Here is a 20,520-nt window from a genome sequence, read left to right as displayed (position 1 = left end):
GCAGAATTGATGGCAGTACTCATGGTAGAGTACTAGAGCACGCCGTAGAACAGCAGGACCCAACAGTATACATCTATACGGATTCCTGGGCTGTATATAAAGGTTTGACCACGTGGTTCCCTAAATGGAAGAAGGACAGCTTTACTTTATACAACCGTCCATTGTGGGGGCAGGAACTATGGGAAAAAATTGACCAAGGTTTGCAACACCTGGCTGTGTATGCACGCCATGTGGATGGGCACACCACAGGAACAAAGGAGGCAAGTTACAACCAGGCAGTTGATCAGTCGGCCCGCATTAGAACCACCACACCAGCCCAAAACCCAGATGATGAGCTACTGATTATAGCTCAATGGGCCCATGAAAAGTCTGGACATCTAGGGGCAAAGGGTACCAGGGAATGGGCGCTTCAGCAAGGCATTCCATGCTCATCTGATGCCGCCCGCACAGTAACAGTAGCCTGCGGGGTCTGCTTGAGGCTAAAGGGCATTTCCCTCTCCAGGACACCCCTGGGCCACCTACACAGAGGAGAGAGGCCTGGGCAAGTCTGGCAGGTGGACTATGTAGTCCCCCTACCACAGGCAGGGAGATGGCAGTATCTCCTCACAACGGTTGACACTTATTCCGGATATTTATTAGTGTACCCAGGAGCCAGAGCAAACCAGCAGACCACGATTAAGGGCATGGAGGCACTAATACGTAGGTATGGGGTGCCTGCTCAGGTACAGAGCGACAACGGGAGCCACTTTGTGGGAGCAGCAGTGCAGGACTGGGCCAATGAATGGGGGATCAAGTGGGTGTTCCACATCCCTCACCATCCTCAGGCAGCTGGCCTAATAGAGAGGATGAATGGGCTACTTAAGCAAAAAATCAAACAGCTAATGCCTGTTCACACACTAAAAAAAGTGGAATGCAGTACTAGAGCAGGCAGAGTTTGAACTGAATAATAGACCTATTGGAGGGGGTCAAACCCCCCTACAACGCATGGTGGGGTTAGTAGTCCCCAAACCTATTGCATATTTAAAGGTTGGGAAGACCCATGCACATGGGGTCCTATCCATACGTGCCACACCTGACAGCGCTGGGGTGGACTTAATAACACCTGAGGAAATAACCGTTTCTACTGGGGAGCAGATCACTGTCCCCCTAGGAATTGGGGTGACGGTACCTACAAGGACGTATGGAAGGATTGCACCCCGGTCTGGCCTGGCTCTTAAGGGAATACAAGTGTTAGGAGGGGTGGTAGACGCTGACTACCAGGGAGAGTTAAAAGTTATCCTCCATAATGGAGGTAAGCAGAACCTCACCTGTCAGGCCGGACAGCGGATCACACAACTAATCTGCGAGAAGTGCAGTGTGCCAGCCATCCAAGGGGTGGATGGACCAGGGAAGCCCACAGCCAGAGGAGACAGGGGATTTGGTTCCACTGATCAGGAATTATGTAGTGGGCAAAAGGTTTGGGTCATATACCCCCACCAACCAAACAGGGCTGGGGAAATACTCAGTCGGGGCCCTGGGTCCTCATACTGGGTGCTAATGGCAGGGGCAGCCTCTCCTGTCTGTTTAGATATCGGAAAACTAAAGCGAAGGGAATGAAATTGCACAGGTGATGCTCCACTTGTGAGTTTTCTTGCAGGACTGAAAGGAAACCATCCTTGGGAAAGGAGAAGAATGGCGATGGACCAAAACAGGAGGAATCACTGGAACACCAAGGGGTGGATTGTAATGGAAGATCAGAAGATCATCAGGTGGATGATGTGGTGTTGCCAGCGATTCCATGTTTTGACAGCTGGTTGACAGCTCTGGGAAGGGCAGGGCAGGGCTGGCTCCACAGCTGTAATCAATCAAGGCCAATGGATACCCGAATGGACACCTGAGCTTCATTTGACCTTGATGGGACTTTGAATGAACATGGACTGAGGGGATGGCTCACCTGAGCCTAATTTGGACTTAATGGGACATACAAGGATAAAAGGCAGCTTCAGAAGGCGCAAAGGTACCCTGACCCAGAGGGAAATGCTACCTGACCCAGAGGAGACCTGACCTGACCGGAATTTGACCTTGGACTGTGACCTGGCATTTTGTTTCTGGACTCTGCTTTGGCACCTTGCATTGACTAACTGGCTTACCTGGACTTTGACTTTGGACTGTGATTTGGCAATCTGCATTTATTGGATTGGGACTTGACTCTGATGCATGCTCACTACCTGGGTGAGTTAGCAAAGGGAAACTAACTAGCCTTAAGCAGGCAAGATACCTAGTGGGGAGGAGCTGCGACACAACAGTTGTCCAAAAACAACCAGAGTTGTGCTTGGGGTGGGAGAATGGGGGTCCATTTAAGGGTCTGCTTTATTTCTTGGGCTGTGTTGGTGCTTGGAGAAATCCTGGACATTTGAGCCCATTCATTCAGAGCCCAATCCTGTGCAGTGCCAACGCCAGTGGTAGAGCCGCCCTGCCGGCAGGATGAGCGTCGGTGCAAGAAGGCAATGGCAAGCAGCGGCGCCATTCCGATGCCAGTACAGCGCTGGGAGGGGGTGAGGTGCCACAGAGGGGTTCCAGAGGCGTGGCAGAATGCATGCCCGGGGTGGGCACAGGAGAGGCGCCACCAACGCGCCACCGCCAAATCCAAAGCTGCAAAACAAAGCTGATACGCCCCCTTCTGCCCCCAGCTCGCAGCGCCAGCAACACACTCGCCGTACAATGGAGGAGACCCATAGGAGCCCATGGAAAGGTGTTACCTGTGAACAAGACAAACACACTGCAGACCTGCACTACACCAGGCCCCACCCACGAGAGGATGACATGGTTCTAATCACCCCACACCTGCCCCACAGTAGCCAATCACCCCACACCTGCCCAGCCATATGACAGGTGAACCTCAGCAGCAGCTTTCATGCAGGTACGGTCCGTGGTGGGAGCCATGCACAAACCATGCACAGACACCCACGGCACCCGGCACCCACAAGTGATTCATGCGCTGAGAGCACACAGGGCTGAGGACGGGTATTGGGTGAACACAAACTGCTCACACAAGTCCTCTCCCAGGTGTGCCAACCTCAGAAGCTCCAGGCAGGTACAGCCACTGTGGAAGAAGATGGGCACCCCTCTTGCCCCCACAGGCTGCAGCTCTGCGGGGCATGGGCTGGCTGAGACGGAGGCCCCTTGGTGAGTATGGGGGGCTGCCTCCCCCTCGTACCCCTATTGCTCCCACAGGCTGCAGTGCCCCTGGGCGAGCATGGGCCAGGACACACCTGCTGGACAGACATAGCCAAGGACATCCCGGAGCCAGAGCGACCGGCCTGGAAGAAGCAGAGGGGGAGGCCAGGTCCGCCTCCCATGTTCACCTGGGCTCCAGGCACATCCAGCAGCCCAGACCTGCCCGCCTGGTTTGCCCAGGCCTGAACAGAGTGCAATGCACATGCCCTCCAAACACTCACAGTGGAGGAGCCCCTGTCCCAGGGGGCAAGCCCAACCAGGGCTACTCGGAAGCAAGCCCTATTTAGGTCAATGGAGCCTACCCCCAGGAAAGTGTGGTTAGGAATGCAACTCCAGTTAACAAGAGCATACCCCCATTTAGGCAAGCACAACACACGGAAACGGCGCAGCTGCGGTGCCCGAGTGCCAGGCGGAGTGGTGATGTCAGCAACGCGTGACGGGGCCGCATTAGGGCATGCAAAATGGCTGCAACACACAGTCGCCACCAGCCCTGGTCTCCAGCAGCCACAGGAGCCCTTCTCAGGGCAGTGGGCAACCACCCACAGCTGCCCACCCTGATGGCAACCACCACAGCCCCCAACAGGGAGGCCTGGAGGGAGGTTGCCAGGGCCACGGGTGCCCATGGACTGGGGCGCAGGCCCAGCCAGCTGCGGGGGAAGTGGAAGGCCCACAAGGTGCCCTTCCACACAGAGCGGGCTCACCGGACCACCCGCCGCACCCCCAGCCAGCACCCCCCCTCCACTCTACAGGGAGCTGCGGGACCTGTGGATCCGTGCAGGCCGCCAACAGTACCATGACCGCCGGCACACAGGTGAGTGCCTGGGGAGGGGTGGGCCTGACAGAGATCCAGGGCAGGGTTGGTGCTCCATGACAGGGACACCGAGTCCAGAGTGACCAGATGTCCCGACTACAAACCTGGTGAATACACAGGGTCCCATGTCCAGGTAGCCTGTCTGCGCTCTCTCGTGTTGTCTCTACGTTTGCATGTGTGCATGCACTGACTGGCATTGTGTAGCATGTCTTTCCAGTGTGCTGTGCCAGCTCTTGCACTGGCTGGGAGCAGCGGCACTTGTCCCTAAAGCTCTTTCCACACATCAAGCATTTATATAGCTTCTCCCCTGTGTGAATTCTCCGATGGCAAGTGAGGCCTCCTCTGTAACAAACTCTTTCCACACTCCAAGCGTTCAAATGGCTTCTCCCCTGTATGAGTTACTTGATAAGAAGTGAGTCTTCCACAGTGACTGAAACTCTTTCCACACTGCAAACATTTGTATGGCTTCTCTCCTTTGTGTATTCTTTGATGACAAACAAGTTGTGCACTGCAGCTGAAACTCTTTCCACACTCCAGGCATTTATATGGTTTCTCTCCATTGTGGCTTCGTTCATGTCTAGCAAGAAGCTTGCTTTCCTAAAACCTCTTTCCACATTCCAAGCATTTATGTCGCTTCTATCCAGTATGGATTCTTTGATGCCTGGTCAGGTTTCTACTACGATTAAAGTCCTTCCCACACTCCAAGCATTTATATGGTTTCTCTTCTGTGTGAGTTCTTTGATGTTGGGTAAGGGCCTTACATTCCCTAAAGCTCCTGCCACACTCTGAGCATTTATACGGCTTTCCTGTGTGGATTGTCCAGTGATGAAGAAGACTTGATTTTCTGCTGAAATTTTTCCCACACACAGAGCACCAATTCCTTTCCTTTCCTTTGACTATTTCTTCTTGGATTCTCACTCTCTGGAAGTCACCCTGCTGAGCAGAACATGCGTCCCTTCTCTGCTTCTGTTTTGTCTCATTCTTCTTTAATGGTGTGAATGGTTCTCCTTCGCCACCTGCAGGAATGGAGAGAGAAGAGTGATAGAGAACCAAAAGGTTCCCAAAATGGGTGAGCAAGCCAGCAAGTTCTCTGATAAGGGAAGAACAAATAAGGATGCAATCCTAACCACACTTTCCTGAGAGTAAGCCCCATGGAACAAAACAGGACTTACTTCTGAGTAGACCTGGTTAGGATTGTGCCCCAAGATGAATAAGGAGGAGGCTCCTGCCACGTTGGAGGCTCAATCATCTCTGTTGAGTGGCATTCACTGATGGCCAGCGTACTGCAGAATCTTGGATCTGGTTCTGGTCCAGGCTCACTCCTGAACCTGACTGGGTGGTCATAGGTGAAGGTAAATAGAACAACACTTTGCAGGCTGCCTTCAGATTCCCTTGAGGACAGGCAATATCCAAATGTGAGATTAAAACAACGAGGGCCCATCCCAGACAGCTTGTGCATTATACAGCGTGTCCCACATTAAAATGTTCTGCATACTGTGGGCCCTTGGTAGTCATGGGGGATCCATTCTAGGACTCACTGTGTACAGAAATCCCCTGATAATCACATCTGCAGGAGGGCTGGTGTGGCACTGCAATCCCTGGGGGCTGTGCCCGGCCTCCCAGCCTCCTCAGAAAGCCTCCTGGACACTTCTGGTTGCGTCCAGGTGGTCCTCTGAGGCCTTCCTGCCATGGCCTCAGCATACATGGATACTCAAATCCATGATGCCAAGCCCACAGATTAAGAGGGTCTGCTATATTTAGCGAAAGATCTTGGAAGGAGACCTGGAAGACTGGCCCATGAGACCCTGAGAACTGCTGCCAGGCAGAACATCGCAAACTGGCCTACAGCAACCGAGAGCAGTGTGAGAAAATGGAATTGTATGCACCTCTTCTACCTGGTGAGGGCAGGTTCAGACAGGCTGGGAAGTGATGTCATTAGGCAAGAAATGTTGTCATTAAACAGGCCATAACCCTAAACAAGCACTTTTTCCTCACTTAGGAACTTGATCATATTTCAAGATATGGGAGAGCCCAATTTTCATGTGGGCTGCCTTTATAGCAGTAACACTTCAGCAGTTGAGAGCCTGAGGGCCGGATAAAAAGCTTCTGTGGGCCGTATCCGGCCCCCGGGCCTTGTTTGACACCCCTGCTCTTAGAGCTACTGCAACACAGGGTCACATAGTAGATACGCCTAGTTTCAGCAGCAGAGATGAGTAGCCAAATCAGATTAGAATTAAGTCTTCTCCTATCCCTAAGCTTACGCATTATTCCTTAGATCAGTGCTTCCCAAATGTTTTAGCTCCTGGATCTACTTTTAAAATGACAATCACAACCTACATAGCTTTACTGGACAAAAAAAGTGATCTAGAAAGAATAAGATTTTCATTTATTAATAAATGATTAATTAATAATAATCACAGTCCTGTGCTTCCAAGGTTGCTAGAGACCTGTCATATAGTATTGTGTGTGAAGACATTTGCTAGATTCTCCCTAGAAGTGGAGTTCAAGGACTGCTTCCCCAAACCTTTACAGTCATTCCAGGGTACCTAGAAGGCTGAACTGGGGAGCAAGATGTGAAGTTGATCCTCTTCTGCCCACCCGGAGTGACCGGCCAGTGACTTGAGGCCCAGTCCACCTGTCCCAATTCAGAGCCAACTGGGACCTTGGACTGGGAGGCAAAGGCAGCGGAGGGCTTGCCCTGGTGCTGGCTGGATCTCAAGGGTCTGTGGAAACCAGGCCCCCACTCTGTAGCTGCCTCTCCTTTCCTTTGGGACTTTGCCCAATTCCTCCCTCCCCTTGGCTGGGCCCTTTCTCCTAATGTCACTGGTCTCTCCTTTCACACTCTCTTGTCCCTTCCAGTTGTCCCTCCCTTCTCCACATCCCCCTCTTCTCCTGTGTCTCTCCCTCCACAGGTACCAATGCCGCTTCCCCCAATTCTACATCCTACCGTTTCTCCTCTGGTCTTCCTCCTCCTGCTTCTCCGTCTCTCTTCTCCTGTCCCTGCCCTGCTGTTCCCCATTCCGCCTTTCTCTGATCCCTGAATCCCCCTCATTCCTTCCTCCCTTTGCCCAGCAAGGACAGCACTGCCAGGTGCCATCACCCCACTGTTTGCTATCGCCTCTCCTCCACGGTGCTGTAGGCCTCTTACAGGGTCACTCACTCAGTCAATCAATCAAACTTAATTACGGTCACAGACCAGCATAAAAACAAAATCAATATTGCCACAACATAATCAGCTACATGAACTATATAAAATTCAGATGGATTAAACACTACGAGTTTTATCCTAAAATAGGATATCAAAGTAAGATATAAACTTAAAGATAAAAAGCGAACTTACATGAACTGCAGACAATTCAGAGAAGCTAAAACACTATATCTCAAGGCTGAAAGAATCAGAGGTAAAAATAAACTTATTAAAACAGAAAATCCCCCCACCATGTACTATCAGCCCCCTTTTAAGTAAGTTACTCCAATTGAAGGTGCTAGACTGGAATTCTAGCTTGTCACGCGCAGCAGCGTCGGTTTCAGCTCCACCATCTTTGTCCAAGTACATTGCAGTCGTCCTGAAAGATTTGGGGAGCAAGGCCAGCTGGGCAGAAAGGCCATTTTAGCCCATCTAACGTGACAGTAATCCTCGTTGTGGCCTCAACCTCAATCTGGCCAGTCTTGAAGACCTTTCTGCATTGAAAATACCTTGAGGTACTCCTAGGACACAGGAATGTGGATTGCATGAGTTCTGGAGACAGTGGCCCTGATCAAGCACCATATAGTGCTTGTGCCAGAACCTTTGCTTGAAATAATTGAAGAGCTGCAGAGAATTAACGGTCTCCTTTAGTGAGCATAAATGGCCGAGGAGCTTCTGTAAGCATTCAATGCCACATATTTGCCGTGCACCCTTCTAGAGCTACTTAAATGGAAAATGAAACCAAGATAATAACACCAAGATACTTAAAGTGGGTCACTTGCTCGATCTTATGAACGTCTACATTCCATGAGTGGTTATTGGGCCTCCTGGCAAAGGCCAAGATCTTAGTTTTCTGATAATTGATCAAGAGCTGGTTCTCCTTGCAGAACAGCACCAGAGATCTCAAGGCTCTTCTAAGGCCGACAGGAGTCCTTGAGATGATGACATCATCATCTGCATATACTGGTGGATCAAGGACAGGCCGCTTACAGGGTGCACCACCCCACCACTGGCGACACTTTCCAAGCAGTACTAAGGGTCCTTGTGTGGATTTTTTGATGTAAACAGAGGCTTCCGCTCTGATCGAAGCTCATTTGACACCCAAAGCATTGAGGAGATCTCCGTCCTGTGTGTAAAAGCTGGATGTGCCTTAAAGCTTCTCCTGTGGAAGAATCTTTCACCACAACCAGAACACTTCAAATCTTTCTCTCCAGTGTGAATTTGTTCATGAGAAGTAAGGGATAGATAGACCCCAAGGCTCTTTCTGCACACAAGGAAGTTCTATGGTTTCTCCCCTTTGTGGGTTCTTTGATGCAAAGTCAGGTTTGAGCTCCGATTGAAGCTCTTTCCACACTCCAAGCATGTATATGGTTTCTCCCCTTTGTGGGTTCTTTGATGCAAAGTCAGGTTTGAGCTCCGACTGAAGCTCTTTCCACACTTCAAGCATGTATATGGTTTCTCCGCTGTGTGGGTTCTTTGATGCACAGTCAGGCTTGTGATCTGACTGAAGCTCCTTCCACATTCAAAGCATGTATATGGTTTCTCACCTGTGTGGATTCTTTGATGAGAAGTCAGGCTTGAGCCCTGACTGAAGCTCTTTCCACACTCCAAGCACTGATATGGTTTCTCCCCTGTGTGGGTTCTTCGATGGTTAGTGAGGAGTGTACTCCTCCTGAAGCTCTTTCCACATTCAAAGCATGTATATGGTTTCACCCCTGTGTGGGTTCTTTGATGCGTAGTCAGGTCAGAGCTTGAACTGAAGCTCTTTCCACACTCCAAGCAATGATATGGTTTCTCCCCTGTGTGGGTTCTTTGATGCACAGTCAGGCTTGAGTTCAAACTGAAGCTCTTTCCACACTCCATGCACGTATATGGTTTCTCCCCTGTGTGGGTTCTTCGATGCAAAGTCAGGCTTGAGCTCTGACTGAAGCTCATTCCACATTCAAAGCATTTATACGGTTTCTCCCCTGTGTGGGTTCTTCGATGCCTGGTGAAGTTTGCTTGACGACCAAAACACTTTCCACAATCTAAGCATTTATATGGTTTCTCCCCTGTGTGGGTTCTTTGATGTGAAGTCAGTTGTGAGCTCACACTATATGTCATTCCACACTCGAAGCATTTATGTGGTTTCTCCCCTGTGTGGGTTCTTTGATGGTAAGCGAAGTGTGCTTGCCTATTGAAACACTTTCCACACTCCAAGCATGTATATGGTTTCTCGCCTGTGTGGGTTCTTTGATGCACAGTCAGGTTTGAGCTCCAACGGAAGATCTTTCCACACTCCAAGCATGTATATGGTTTCTCCCCTGTGTGGGTTCTTTGATGTGCAGTCAGGTTTGAGCTCGTCCTGAAGCTCATTCCACACTCCATGCATTTATATGGCTTCTCTCCAGTGTGGGTTCTTTGATGTACTGTAAGGTGTGATTTACTGTTGAAGGTCTTTCCACACTGAGGGCATTTCTCCTTCTTCTTTCCAGTTTCTTTCTCTGTATTAACTGGGAGGATGTTCAAATTGCCACCCTGACAAGCACCAGATTTATTTCTCCCTTTCTGTGTCTGGTTTCCTTCCTGCTTCCTTGCTCTTTCTTGATGCGCAGTTCTCTCCCTTGTGTGGCTCCTTTCATGGAAAGGAAGATGTGTGCTTGTGCTGGTAGTTTCCTCATGCAAAGGACAAATCTCACTTCTCCTTACTTTGGAATGTTCCTCTTCGATCGGGAGTTTACGGAGACAAACAACAAGTTTTCTCCTCCAGGCAGGCGTCTGTCTTCCCTCCTCCCTCCCTGATCCATCTTGCTTTCTAAAAGTCCCTTCCTCTACCTCAAGCATGGTAACGTCCGGTGACATCCCACAAGGCTCCCTCAGATCCTCATTGACTTGTCCACTGGTTCCTGGAATGGAGACAAAATCCTGATTAGCAGTGGACATGTTGAGGAGGTGTGGCCATTTATGTCAAAGAAGGGGTAGAATCTAGCAGAGTTGAGATTGAAGGCGGGTCTGCCTCCACCATAGAATTACTGTGGAGGCTAGAATAAACTAGCAGGCCCAAGTGGGGTAATAGTGGGGAAGGAGGTGTAATTGTCCTCCAGGCCAGAAACCAGAAGGGGACCTTGAAATGAGGAAACAGATCAGGGAGGTGTCAAGGAGGGTCAGGGTTTTAATCATGGGGGACTTCAATTATCCTCATATCAACTGGGTCTATTTGTGCTCTGGTTAGGAAAGAGAGATGGGATTCCTTGACATGCTAAATGACTGCCTTAGAGCAGCTAGTCATGGAGGCCACTGGAAGGCAGGTGACTCTGGATTTCAGACTGTGTGGAAATCTGGACTTGGCTAAAGATGTCAATGTTGGTGAGCCATTGGGGAACAGTGACCATGCTGCGATCCATTTTGACATGCATGTCGGGGGATGAGTTCCAAGCAAATCTGACACAAAAACTCTTGACTTCCGATGGGCAAAGTTTCCTCAGATGAGGAGGCTGGTTAGAAGGGGGTTGAAAGCAAAGGTAAAAAGAGTCCAATCCCTCCAGAGTGCATGGAGGCTACTTGTAACAAAAGTAATAGAGGCCCAGGAGAACTGTGTACCGCAAAGGAAGAAGGGCTGCACTAAGACCAGGAGGTGCCAGCATGGCTAACTAGACAGAGAGGCCTTAAAGGGCAAGCAATGCAAGTCTTGCCCTATTCAGGAGAATAAAACAGAACATAAACTGTGGCAAAAGAAATGTAAGAAGGTGATATGGGAGGCCAAGAGAGACTATGAAGAGTACACGGCCAGCAACATGAAGGGGAATAATAAAAGCTTCTTCAAATATGTCAGAAGCAGGAAACCCGCCAGAGAAGCAGTTGGCCCTCTGGATGGTGAGGGAGGGAAAGGGGAGATAAAATGAGACTTAGAGATGGCAGAGAAATTAAATGAGTTTTTGGCATCTGTCTTCACGGCAGAAGACCTCGGGCAGATACTGCTGCCCGAACGGCCCCACCCAACCAAGGAATTAACAGCCCAATCCTATCCACACTTTCCTAGTAGTAAGCCTCACCAACTCTAATGAGACTTACTTCTGAGTAGACACGCATGTCTTTGTTGGGAGGTGTGAGGTTATACAGAATGCCAGATGCAGGGGAGTGCCAGCAAGATGCAAGTATCTTGTGTGCTGCCTGAGAAATCTGGTGGGCTGCTGTGAGATGCAGGAAGCCAGACTAGATGGGCCCTGGGCCTGATCCAGTGAGGCTCTTCTTATGTTCTTAGTGTAAAAGGGAAGTGGCTTCTCTAAAGTGTTTAGAGATGTGTACTCAGAAGTAAACACCACTGGATACCCTGGCACTGACTGTCCCTTGAAAGGATGCACAGAATCACACTCTGCTCAGAGCCCGACTCTCAATGAGCTGTTGTGCAGAAGAATCACAATTATGGCTGCTTGGCCTGTTTCAACCTGACCTAGTCTTGGGATGGAGGTAGTGGACGTTGTATCTGTGGAGAAGTCCCAAGAGGAGGGCCTCCCTGGTCTGTCGCAGGCCTATCAGCACCTTTAATGTCATCATATGAATGCTAAAACATGGCTATTTTGTGCTGTGGGGTCTCCCGTGAGCAGTTTCATTCTTAAATGGCATAAAGATGCTACTGAGTTCAACTGCACTGCAAGGTCAGGAGCCAATTTCCACAGGCCACGTCTCACATTATCTCGCATTCTGCTGCCTTTGGGACAGTGAAGCCTTTTCCCCAACCAAGCAAATGAGCCGAGGAAGAACAGGGGAAAAAAGAGGTCCAGGCCAAATCTATCTGGGCATTTCAGAACCAGCTACTCCAGTGCACTTTCCCAAAGCCCAGCTCTTGACATTCCTGCACACGGGAGCGTAGCAAAATGGCAGGCTAGAGTGGAAGCCAAAGCATCGGGTGACATTTCCCGACATCGGGTGCTTTGAACCAAGGAGGCCTTGGTTCAAAGCAATGACCAGAAACTCTGGGCTGGGGTGGCAACTTGCAATTTGTTCCCTGCTAAACATGCTTTGTTTGCATCCAGAGCACCATTTCATGGAAGCATGTGGCTGAAAGAAGTTGCAGTGCATTTATCGAATCATTTGTTCTCTTATCTCCCGCCGTCTGTGTCTCTCTCTTCTCTTTGTTCTCCTATCACTGCTTGCAGAAGGACCAGTGGGCACTGTGTGCAGGTAATGGAATTAATGTTTAGAACAGGGGTGTCAAACATAAGGCCCGGGGGCTGGATGTGGCCCCTGGAAGCTTTTTATCCGGCCATCAGGCTCTCAGCTGCTGAGGTGTAACAGCTGAAATGATAGCCCACATGAAATTTGGGCTTTCCCAAATCTTGAAATATGATCAAGATTTGTGTACTTTCTAATTTCAGAGAGGATATCTCAGAAGAAGGCAGAAAGAGGGACTCCCAAAGCGATCAGGGGTTTTTTGGTTCAGAAAAATTTCAGGGTTTTTTTTAGTTCAGACCTGACTATGGTGATCCATGCCCTAGTGACATCCAGATTAGATTACTGCAACACGCCCTGCGTGGGGCTGCCTCTGAAGACGGGCCGGAAACTGCAATTAGTGCAGAACACGGCGACCCATGTAGTTGCTGGAGCTCGTTGGTTCGACGCAGTCAGCCCACTTCTTCGGCAGCTATACTGGCTGCCAGTTCATTTCCAGGCTGAAATCAAACTGCTAGTTTAGACTTTTAAAGCCCTATACGGCTCGGGTCCAGGGTATTTGAGGGATTGCCTCCTTCCATACAATCCAACCCGTCCTCTCAGGTCATCAGAGGGGGCCTTTGTAAGTGTGCCGCCACTAACAGAGGTGAGGGGGATGGCGGCAAGAAAGAGGGCCTTCTCGGTGGTGGCTCCCCATCTGTGGAACTCCCTCCCCCTGGAATTGAGAACAGCTCCCTCTGCAGAGTCCTTTCGGCAGGGGCTTAAGACCTTTATATTTTGGAATGCTTTTTATGCTGACACCAGGGGGCATGGCGCTTTTTAAATGTAATTTAATTTGAGATCCAGGTTTTTATTGTGTTGTTTTTATGTCTTTTATATACACACACACACGCACGTGCACACACACACACACACACCTTGAGTCTCCTTCATTGGATAGAAAAGCAGGATATAAATCTCTAAGTAAATAAAAAAAGGTGGGGGTGGTGTTAAGCTCAAAAACTCACAATACAGTAATATCTCTGCTTGTACTACCCCAAAAAGCACAACATGGTAAGGAAAATGTCCCACTTGCAGCTTCGATCACTGGCATGCCCTGGAAAGGCTGGAATTTCTGATTTAGACTCCAATTTAGAGTCCCTGATTTAAGGGACTCTGATTTAGACCCTGACCCTGATTCAGAGTCCAGCAGCCCAGTTCTAAGGGGACTGTCCGCACAGTGGAACAGCAGTGCCAAAATGGCTTCTCCTGTATCCCATGGGACCAGTGAAGCAGCCGGAGGTCTCCTCAAGGTAAGGGAACATTTGGTCTAATTCACTGTCAAACCCCAGCAGCCACTGTGGGTCTACTGTGAACTTTACCAGCTCTCCTGCTGCCCAGTTTCTCCCCTATGCTGCCTTTGCTCCAACCTCCCCCTGCCCCAGAACGCCTCCCACCACTTGGAGGGGAATGGCTCCTGGTGGTCCTCCCCGCTGGTGCCTCTGTGCTTCTGGCTGACGCAACATGCATTATGGCAGGTTTGAGACAGCCGTTTCCCAGGCAGCACGCAGAGACCAGTATGTCCAGACCAAAATTATGTATGTCTCTTGTTATCTGGTGTGCTCCCTGGGGCATTTGGTGGGCCGTTGTGAGATACAGGAAGCTGCACTAGATGGGCCTATGGCCTGATCCAGTGGGGCGCTTCTTAGGTTCTTAAGGAGGAAAATGCAGGCGCTTTGGGGAGCATTTGGGAGCAGGAAGCAGCAGCTCCCAGCTGGGACTGGCGCCACCCCTGAAGTGCCAGCTGTTGAAGGGGTCTCCAGGGCTGCCCTGCCTGCTCCCCTGATGCTGCTCCACTCCTGGGGCGGGAGGGGTCTCAAAGGGGAGCTCCCCCTGCCCCTCCTGGACTCGCCCCCAACACTGCCCAGATGCTCCCCCTGCCTCTGCCCGCCCTGCAGGCTGTGGGGTGAGGCTGCAAGTGGGGCTGGCTGGGGGGAGGTGCCCCTTCACCCCCACGGGGTCCTCTCCCAGTTCCGCCTCTCAGGACAGGCACAGCTCTTTGGGCGCAGTTCCAGAGCTGGGTCCTGGGCAGCCTGTTCCCCCTTCCGGGTGGGTCTCGACGGGGAGGGTCCTCAGTGCCCCCACGTGCTCCTGTGCCCTTGGCCCCCCTTTCCCTGTTGAGGGGCCGCCTCGCCCCTCCGCTTCTGCCTTTCCCACGATTCTCGCAGGCCCCCCCCAAGCAGGGCCCAGGTGGAGGGGGGCCAGTGGCAGCCCCTCCCTGTCCAGTGCCAAGACCGGCCCCTGAGCCTGGCCTGGCCTTCCCCCCCACCTTCTTACCCCGCAGACCGGGCTCCTCCTGGTCCCCCAATGGTGGTGGACGCTCCGGAGAAGCTGCAGGCGCTGCGTGCAGGAGGCGGAAGGGGGCGGAGGAGGAAGGGCTGCCCCACTCCGCCCCCAGTGGCTCCGCTTAACCCTCGCAGTGCCGCGCAGCAGAGAGAGCAAGAGCAGCACAAGCGGGTCCCGCGCCCCGCAGCGCTCCTGGCCCGGACTGGCTCCGAGGGGGCTCCCTGCTGGACTTGGTGCTTCGCCCCCCCGGCTACGCCACTGTGCAGGAGGCTGCCGGGCACTGCGAGGGTTCACAGCAGCGGCTCGGAACTGCTAGAGGGGCGAATGGGGAAGCCCCTCTCTGCCCCCTCCCCCCCTGTGCGGGTCTCAGCCCCTCTGGCGAGCCTGCAGCCCGTGGGGCCGAAGGGGGTCCCGGGCTGCGCTGGGTGGGAAGGATCGGGAGGGGAGGGGAGCGTTGATGCTTCCGTCTCTGTGACTCCAGGTCTGGGGAGGCCACCAGGCTTAAGGGCCGAGGGCGTAGCTGGAGGGGGTTCTCCTGCAGGACTCAGTGCTGATACAGAAAGGAGGAGGGAGGGGTGCAGCTCGAGGGGGTGCAGGGCATGAAGTCTTGCAGTGAGCCTCCCCCGCAGCGTGCAAGCAGCCCCCTCCCCATTCGGGGGGGGGAGCAGGATGGAGGCCGATGCCCAGAAGTCCTCCCCAGAAGGCATACACATCCATTTTGCTCCCCCCACCTGGAGTGGCTCTGAAGGCTTTGCACCCCTTCCAGGTATGCCACTGAGAAGGGTCCCCATCATAACCTTGGTCTCCCTGGCAGGCGGTGAGACAGCATCGGGGGCCACGTCCCAGACAGTCTCCTCCTGCATGAAGCAGGATCAGCAACTGCGCAGCCTGCTCAGGTAAGGGGCAGATCCAGGAGAGGAGAGAACGTGCCAGCAACTGCTTGGGTGCCTCTTCCTTCTGGCAGGCCTCGCAAGCCCTCTCCCCCTTGACCCCGTGGCCCAGCTGCCCCTCCTGGCTGGTGGCTTTGCAGCCTTCCTTCCCAGCTGTGACTTCTGGACTGGTGCCAGAGGGACCTTGCGGAGGCTTCTGCTTGCCTCTGGGCAGGAGAAGGTGGCTGAAGCCTGCTTGATGGGGCTGCGCACAGCTGGTCCCTCAGCTCTGTCTAGAATGACAGTCTGTTGGGCCCCACTGGAAGTGATGTCAGGGCTGGAAGTGACATCCCTTTAGGCTGCAAATCTAAGACAAAGTTCCCATTAAACAGCACACCTGTGCTGTTGTTTTGCGTAGCTCAGAAGTCAAAGCAGAACACAAGCTTGGACCCTTCTCCAACCACACAGCCCTCCACCCTTTCCAGCGTCCCGTCTTCCCACCCGTTCAGGGCAAAGCATCCTGCCTCTCTCCCACTGGGAGCCCGCCCTGCCCAGCAGCTCTGTACCCAGTATTTTCAGTTCTGTCTTTTCAATGGTGGGTTAAACTCGGTGCTATCCATTACGGGTTACAAGCCAAGTTACAAGACGGTTAATTTGTAATCCAACCAATTTTAGATTTATAAAGTTAGAGTTATGCACTCATATTTCCATAACAAGCTCGGCAGTTCTCCTCCAAAGCTTCTTCTCACATCAACAAACAAATAAGCAGAGAAAGCGCCTTCCAGTCCTTCCTCTTCACCCAGGAGGGGGAAAGCTTGCACCTCCTTCTTCTCTCAGGCAAAAGCTTAGTCAGGCAGTCAAGTAATCAATTAATCCCAGACACACACAACGGAACAGCACTCACTTGCTTCTTTCAACTTTCTTCCCTGCTTGGAGCCTTCGCCTTAAATTCAGCATTGAATCCTCACCATCACCAACATCGATGGCTGGGTTCCCCTGGAGAAAAAACAGTTCTTGGCTGGACCCTTCTTTTCCGAAACCGTACACCTTCTGTAGGATCAAGGCCTCTCCTGACAACTGATCCTCGGATCTCATCAGACCCGCGATTCTGGGAACAAATAGCGTGCTTTCCAAGAGCTTTCCAGGAGCTCAGAAAAACAGGGCTACTCAGCTACCTCATGCTCCACCCCCTCTAAGGACACTACAAGGACAAGAACAGGACTTGACAAGTGAAGTAAGAAGAAAGAAGATATAAAAAGGATGACAGGAAAAGGAGCGAATGTTAGGAGCTCTCCTGCCCTGGAGAGCTTGCCAGGAGCTTTCCAGCTTGGGAAAACCAACACAAGTGGAACCGAAAGGGAAAGAATGGAAGCAGATAATACAAGACAATATAGAGAAATTAGTGGCGATGGGACAGCAACACACAAATCAATATCTGCGGGTTCAAGTTAGTTTGGATGCGTTAACTACACAACCAAATGATGTTAGTGTGCAACTTAAAGACGTTATATCCGAATCACATGAGAAAAAACAAACGATTATGGAAAAAGTACTGGAAACGGGAAAGCAACAAGCAAATCGATATTTACAAATCCAAATTAGCTTGGAAATCTTAATTCATCAGACAAATGAGTCTAATACGCCAAACAGGAGAGGAACAAAAAAAGAGTAAAGAAGTGGAAGATAAATCCAAAACACTGGAGACAGGACAAAACAAACAATTGGAAGAGACAATGTTATTGGAGATAGCTTGGAAGATAAAGACTCAAAAGTCACCAGACCAGAAAGGAGAAGAAATACTTCAACTAATTGATGCATATTGGATTGATCAAGTGATGGAAGAAGAGAAGAAATACTTCAACCAACTGACATAGATTGGAATGATCAAGTGAAGGAGATGACTCATCAAGATGTTGATTTAGCAAGAAGAGCGAGTACATTAAACCATGATAAGAGGAATTCATGTGAAATTAATTAGAAAAAAAGATGGTAAGTTAGAGTCTAGAGAAGAGAAGAGATTTGGCAGACCTGTGGGTATTTAGGTTGGAGACAAGGGAATAGATAAAAAGAAAAACAGTAATGTGTTAGTTTTGTATGTTAGAAATTAAAACTTATTAGATGTCAATGAGAAGCTACATAAGCTTTATAGGTTATATGTTATATAAATTGAAGTTAGCTTTATATTTATAGATGTTAGAATTTCAGAGGATAATTTTAATGAATTAGAATTAATTTTAGGTGATATTGTTTTGGATGTTTATGTTTTTTATGTATTTAGTCATGAGGTTATGTTAATTTAGGATGTTATAGATAGAGAAATGATATATGTAATTATTAAGATATTAAAAGTGGTTAGAATTTAGTATGTTAGATATTGGATTATGATATTAATTTCTGTGAGGATTTTATATGCTAGATACTGGAAGTACATGAAGATCCCAATGAAAGAAGAATTAATAGAGAAAATAATGAATGTGGCGGAAATGGACAGATTTTTAGAGAGCTTGGACTAACAGTGAAACCGATGTAGACTGAGTAATGAAAATTATTTTATGCTTGGTTGAAAATAAAGTTGTAGAAGTGTAAGATAGGGTATTTAGATGAATGTATTATATATATTATATTATATATGATGTGATAGATAAATGATAAATGATATTAAGAGGCTAACGTAGAAGAGTAACTGGATTAGGAAATATGTAATGATTTATTAATTTATAGTGATGTATAATATCTTGCACCCTCTAATATTGTTTTTATATTCTGTATGTATTGTATTATGTGTTATAATATGTGTGTTTTTCCCCTGGGGGCTGGGGATAAGAATAGGCCCTCAGTTTGGCTGTACTTGTCGTAAGAGGCGACTAAACAGCCACCGGGTAGATGGGACTCGTCAGCCTGGGAAGGCAGCTCATCTGAGAGAAGGAAAACTCTGATCCCAAACCTCCACTGCCTTGTGGCTACATCCAGTTATGGAAAAGGCTTCAGGAGCCAACCTCGAGGCAAAATCCGGAGCCGGAGTCCCTAAGGCAGTTCATGGCTGAACACAGTCACGTTCTGGCAACTCCTGCGACGCCGCTGGAACCAACCGTATTGGCCTCTGCCTTTCCATTGGACCATTTCAGCGACGTGGAGAGGGGGGATTTGCTGCATGGGTAACAGCCTATCCTCCATACCTACTTTACCCAGGCTTTGTGCACTGGAGAGGACACTCTGTTCCAGAACCACAATTCAGAGTGTGACGCCATGGTCTTCTGAGACTGAAGGATGCCAACAAGATGTGTGTTTGTTATTTTGTTTTTGGAAAAATTAAAAAAAAATTAAAAAAGAAAGTTCTGCCCTGAGGTTGAGAGGAATGTGTGACCCCCTTCCCGACTTGAGCTCCGAGGCCCCTTTTGGGGAAGAAGAACCCGCCCCACAGAGCACAGAGAAAGTGGTGTGGCCCATTGCCTGTATACTGTCAGGGCTTCCTCCAGAGGCTGGTGGTTGATGGGGCCTGGGGAAGATGCAGCGTCACAACCAGGCCTTCCCTGTTGGTTCTGAGCTTCCCAGAGGCAGTGGGGGGACGGGACAGGACACTGCAGGGCACAAGGATTAGGCTTTGAGCTGGAAGAAGAAACTTTTCCTGTGTCTGGAAATGCGAGGAAACCTGGGGCTTGGCTTCTGGTTGTCCAGCAATCCTGGAATTGAAGGGCTGTGAAGAGGAGCTCCTGTGATGGAACATCATGGTTCTGTGATGGTTCTTGAACAGTGGGGCAGAAGGAGTGGGGCAAAGGGCTGGGGCTGCTGTAGGCAACATCTGCAGCAGAGCGAGGCAAGAGCAGGGCTCCTCATAGTTATACTCTCCCCAAGCATTTCTGTTGCGAGCTGCCTCTCCCCGTCCAAGCTGCTCCGAGACCGGTCTCCTGCTGGAGCTTCGCCAACGGCTTGGCACGGGAACGCTGTGCAGCTGTTGTTTGTCGTTTCTGTTCCTTACAGCCCAACCTCTTGCACCCCCGACGACAAGGAAGACTCAGAGGCAGAAGTTCTCCACCACATTCCTCCTTTACTTATGTACAGATATTTACAAGTCCAAAGTAGTACAAACGGTACACGATCCACACTTTCAACTAACGTAGCCTTCGGCTCACAATGCTCTGCTTCTCCCACACACTTGCTTGCCTCTGCTGGATATTTATATATCTTACAGCCAATCAGCATTGGACATTACTGCACAGTCATGCTGACTATGCTACTGCTGCCACACACACATGCACTCACTTGAGATCTCCTGATGCACATCACCCGATGTTGCATCAGCTTGAGACTCCCAGGATGCTGTGCACTCCTGGTTTGGCCAAGGCTTCAGGCCTGATACTGGGCAGCCAGTAAATTACCTGTCAGGCTGGGGTTCAGCCCGTGACAATTTCCTCTCTGGCAGAGTAGAGATTCTGGCCTTTCACTTCCTCATCAGTTTGCAGAGGGATCCATTCTTGATTAGCTCCCCCCAAATAGCCCCCCCCCAAATAGCCAAGCAGCTCCCAGGTCCTGTTTTCCCCTTTTTATTACTTCCCAGGCCCATCTTCCCTCTCCTGGTCCACAGGGCAAAAGCCCAATCCCCCTCTAGTTAGCTAACCAGCTTCTGCTCCCTGTTAATTGCTCTCTCAGCCGGAGAAGCCCACAGACCATACAACAGGTCACTTTGCCCTTCAGAGCCTTGGCTTCCCAGCCAGAGTCTCCACTTGGGCTGCAACAGGGTGCCAGGCCCCCCAATTACTGAGCATCAGGGAAGCGTAAGGCCAAGTCACTGGAAGCCAGTCCCATTTACCACCAGGTTCCCCCTTCTGTGGTTCCCATAATCCACCCAGCTGAAGCTGTAATAGGCAGGATTTCTTAAAGGAGAGAAATAACATCAGACAGGCACTTCACTTAGGCATAGATATAGGATTTAAAGAGAACATGCAATACATGCCCAAATTAAAAGA

The 20,520-nt window shown here is 50.3% G+C and overlaps 1 protein-coding gene and 1 pseudogene across 2 annotated transcripts in view; one reads left to right on the top strand and one right to left on the bottom strand.

Annotated features, from left to right (window-relative positions):
* The window catches only part of LOC136640429 (zinc finger protein ZFP2-like), a 42,939-nt gene extending 28,203 nt beyond the window's left edge, over positions 1 to 14,736 (bottom strand). The window contains exons 1-2 of one of the 2 annotated variants that reach the window (XR_010793786.1): positions 14,679 to 14,736; positions 6,975 to 10,099 (exon numbers count right to left, since the gene is read on the bottom strand). Coding sequence is in view for 1 of the 2 variants with exons in the window: in XM_066615563.1 (XP_066471660.1) it covers positions 8,496 to 10,055 (1,560 nt within the window). In the remaining variant the exon portion in view is untranslated. Of the gene's footprint in view, positions 1 to 6,456; positions 10,100 to 14,678 lie in introns of those variants that run through there. The other variant, XM_066615563.1, reaches the window with a different exon arrangement.
* Positions 1 to 20,520, top strand: part of LOC136640317 (zinc finger protein 721-like) — a 165,958-nt pseudogene that overhangs the window by 77,332 nt on the left and 68,106 nt on the right.

Source organism: Tiliqua scincoides, chromosome 2 (genome assembly GCF_035046505.1).
Source record: "Tiliqua scincoides isolate rTilSci1 chromosome 2, rTilSci1.hap2, whole genome shotgun sequence".
NCBI lineage: Eukaryota > Metazoa > Chordata > Lepidosauria > Squamata > Scincidae > Tiliqua > Tiliqua scincoides.
The sequence above is the reverse complement of the archived record's forward strand: the minus strand, read 5'-3'. Positions and strand labels throughout refer to the sequence as shown.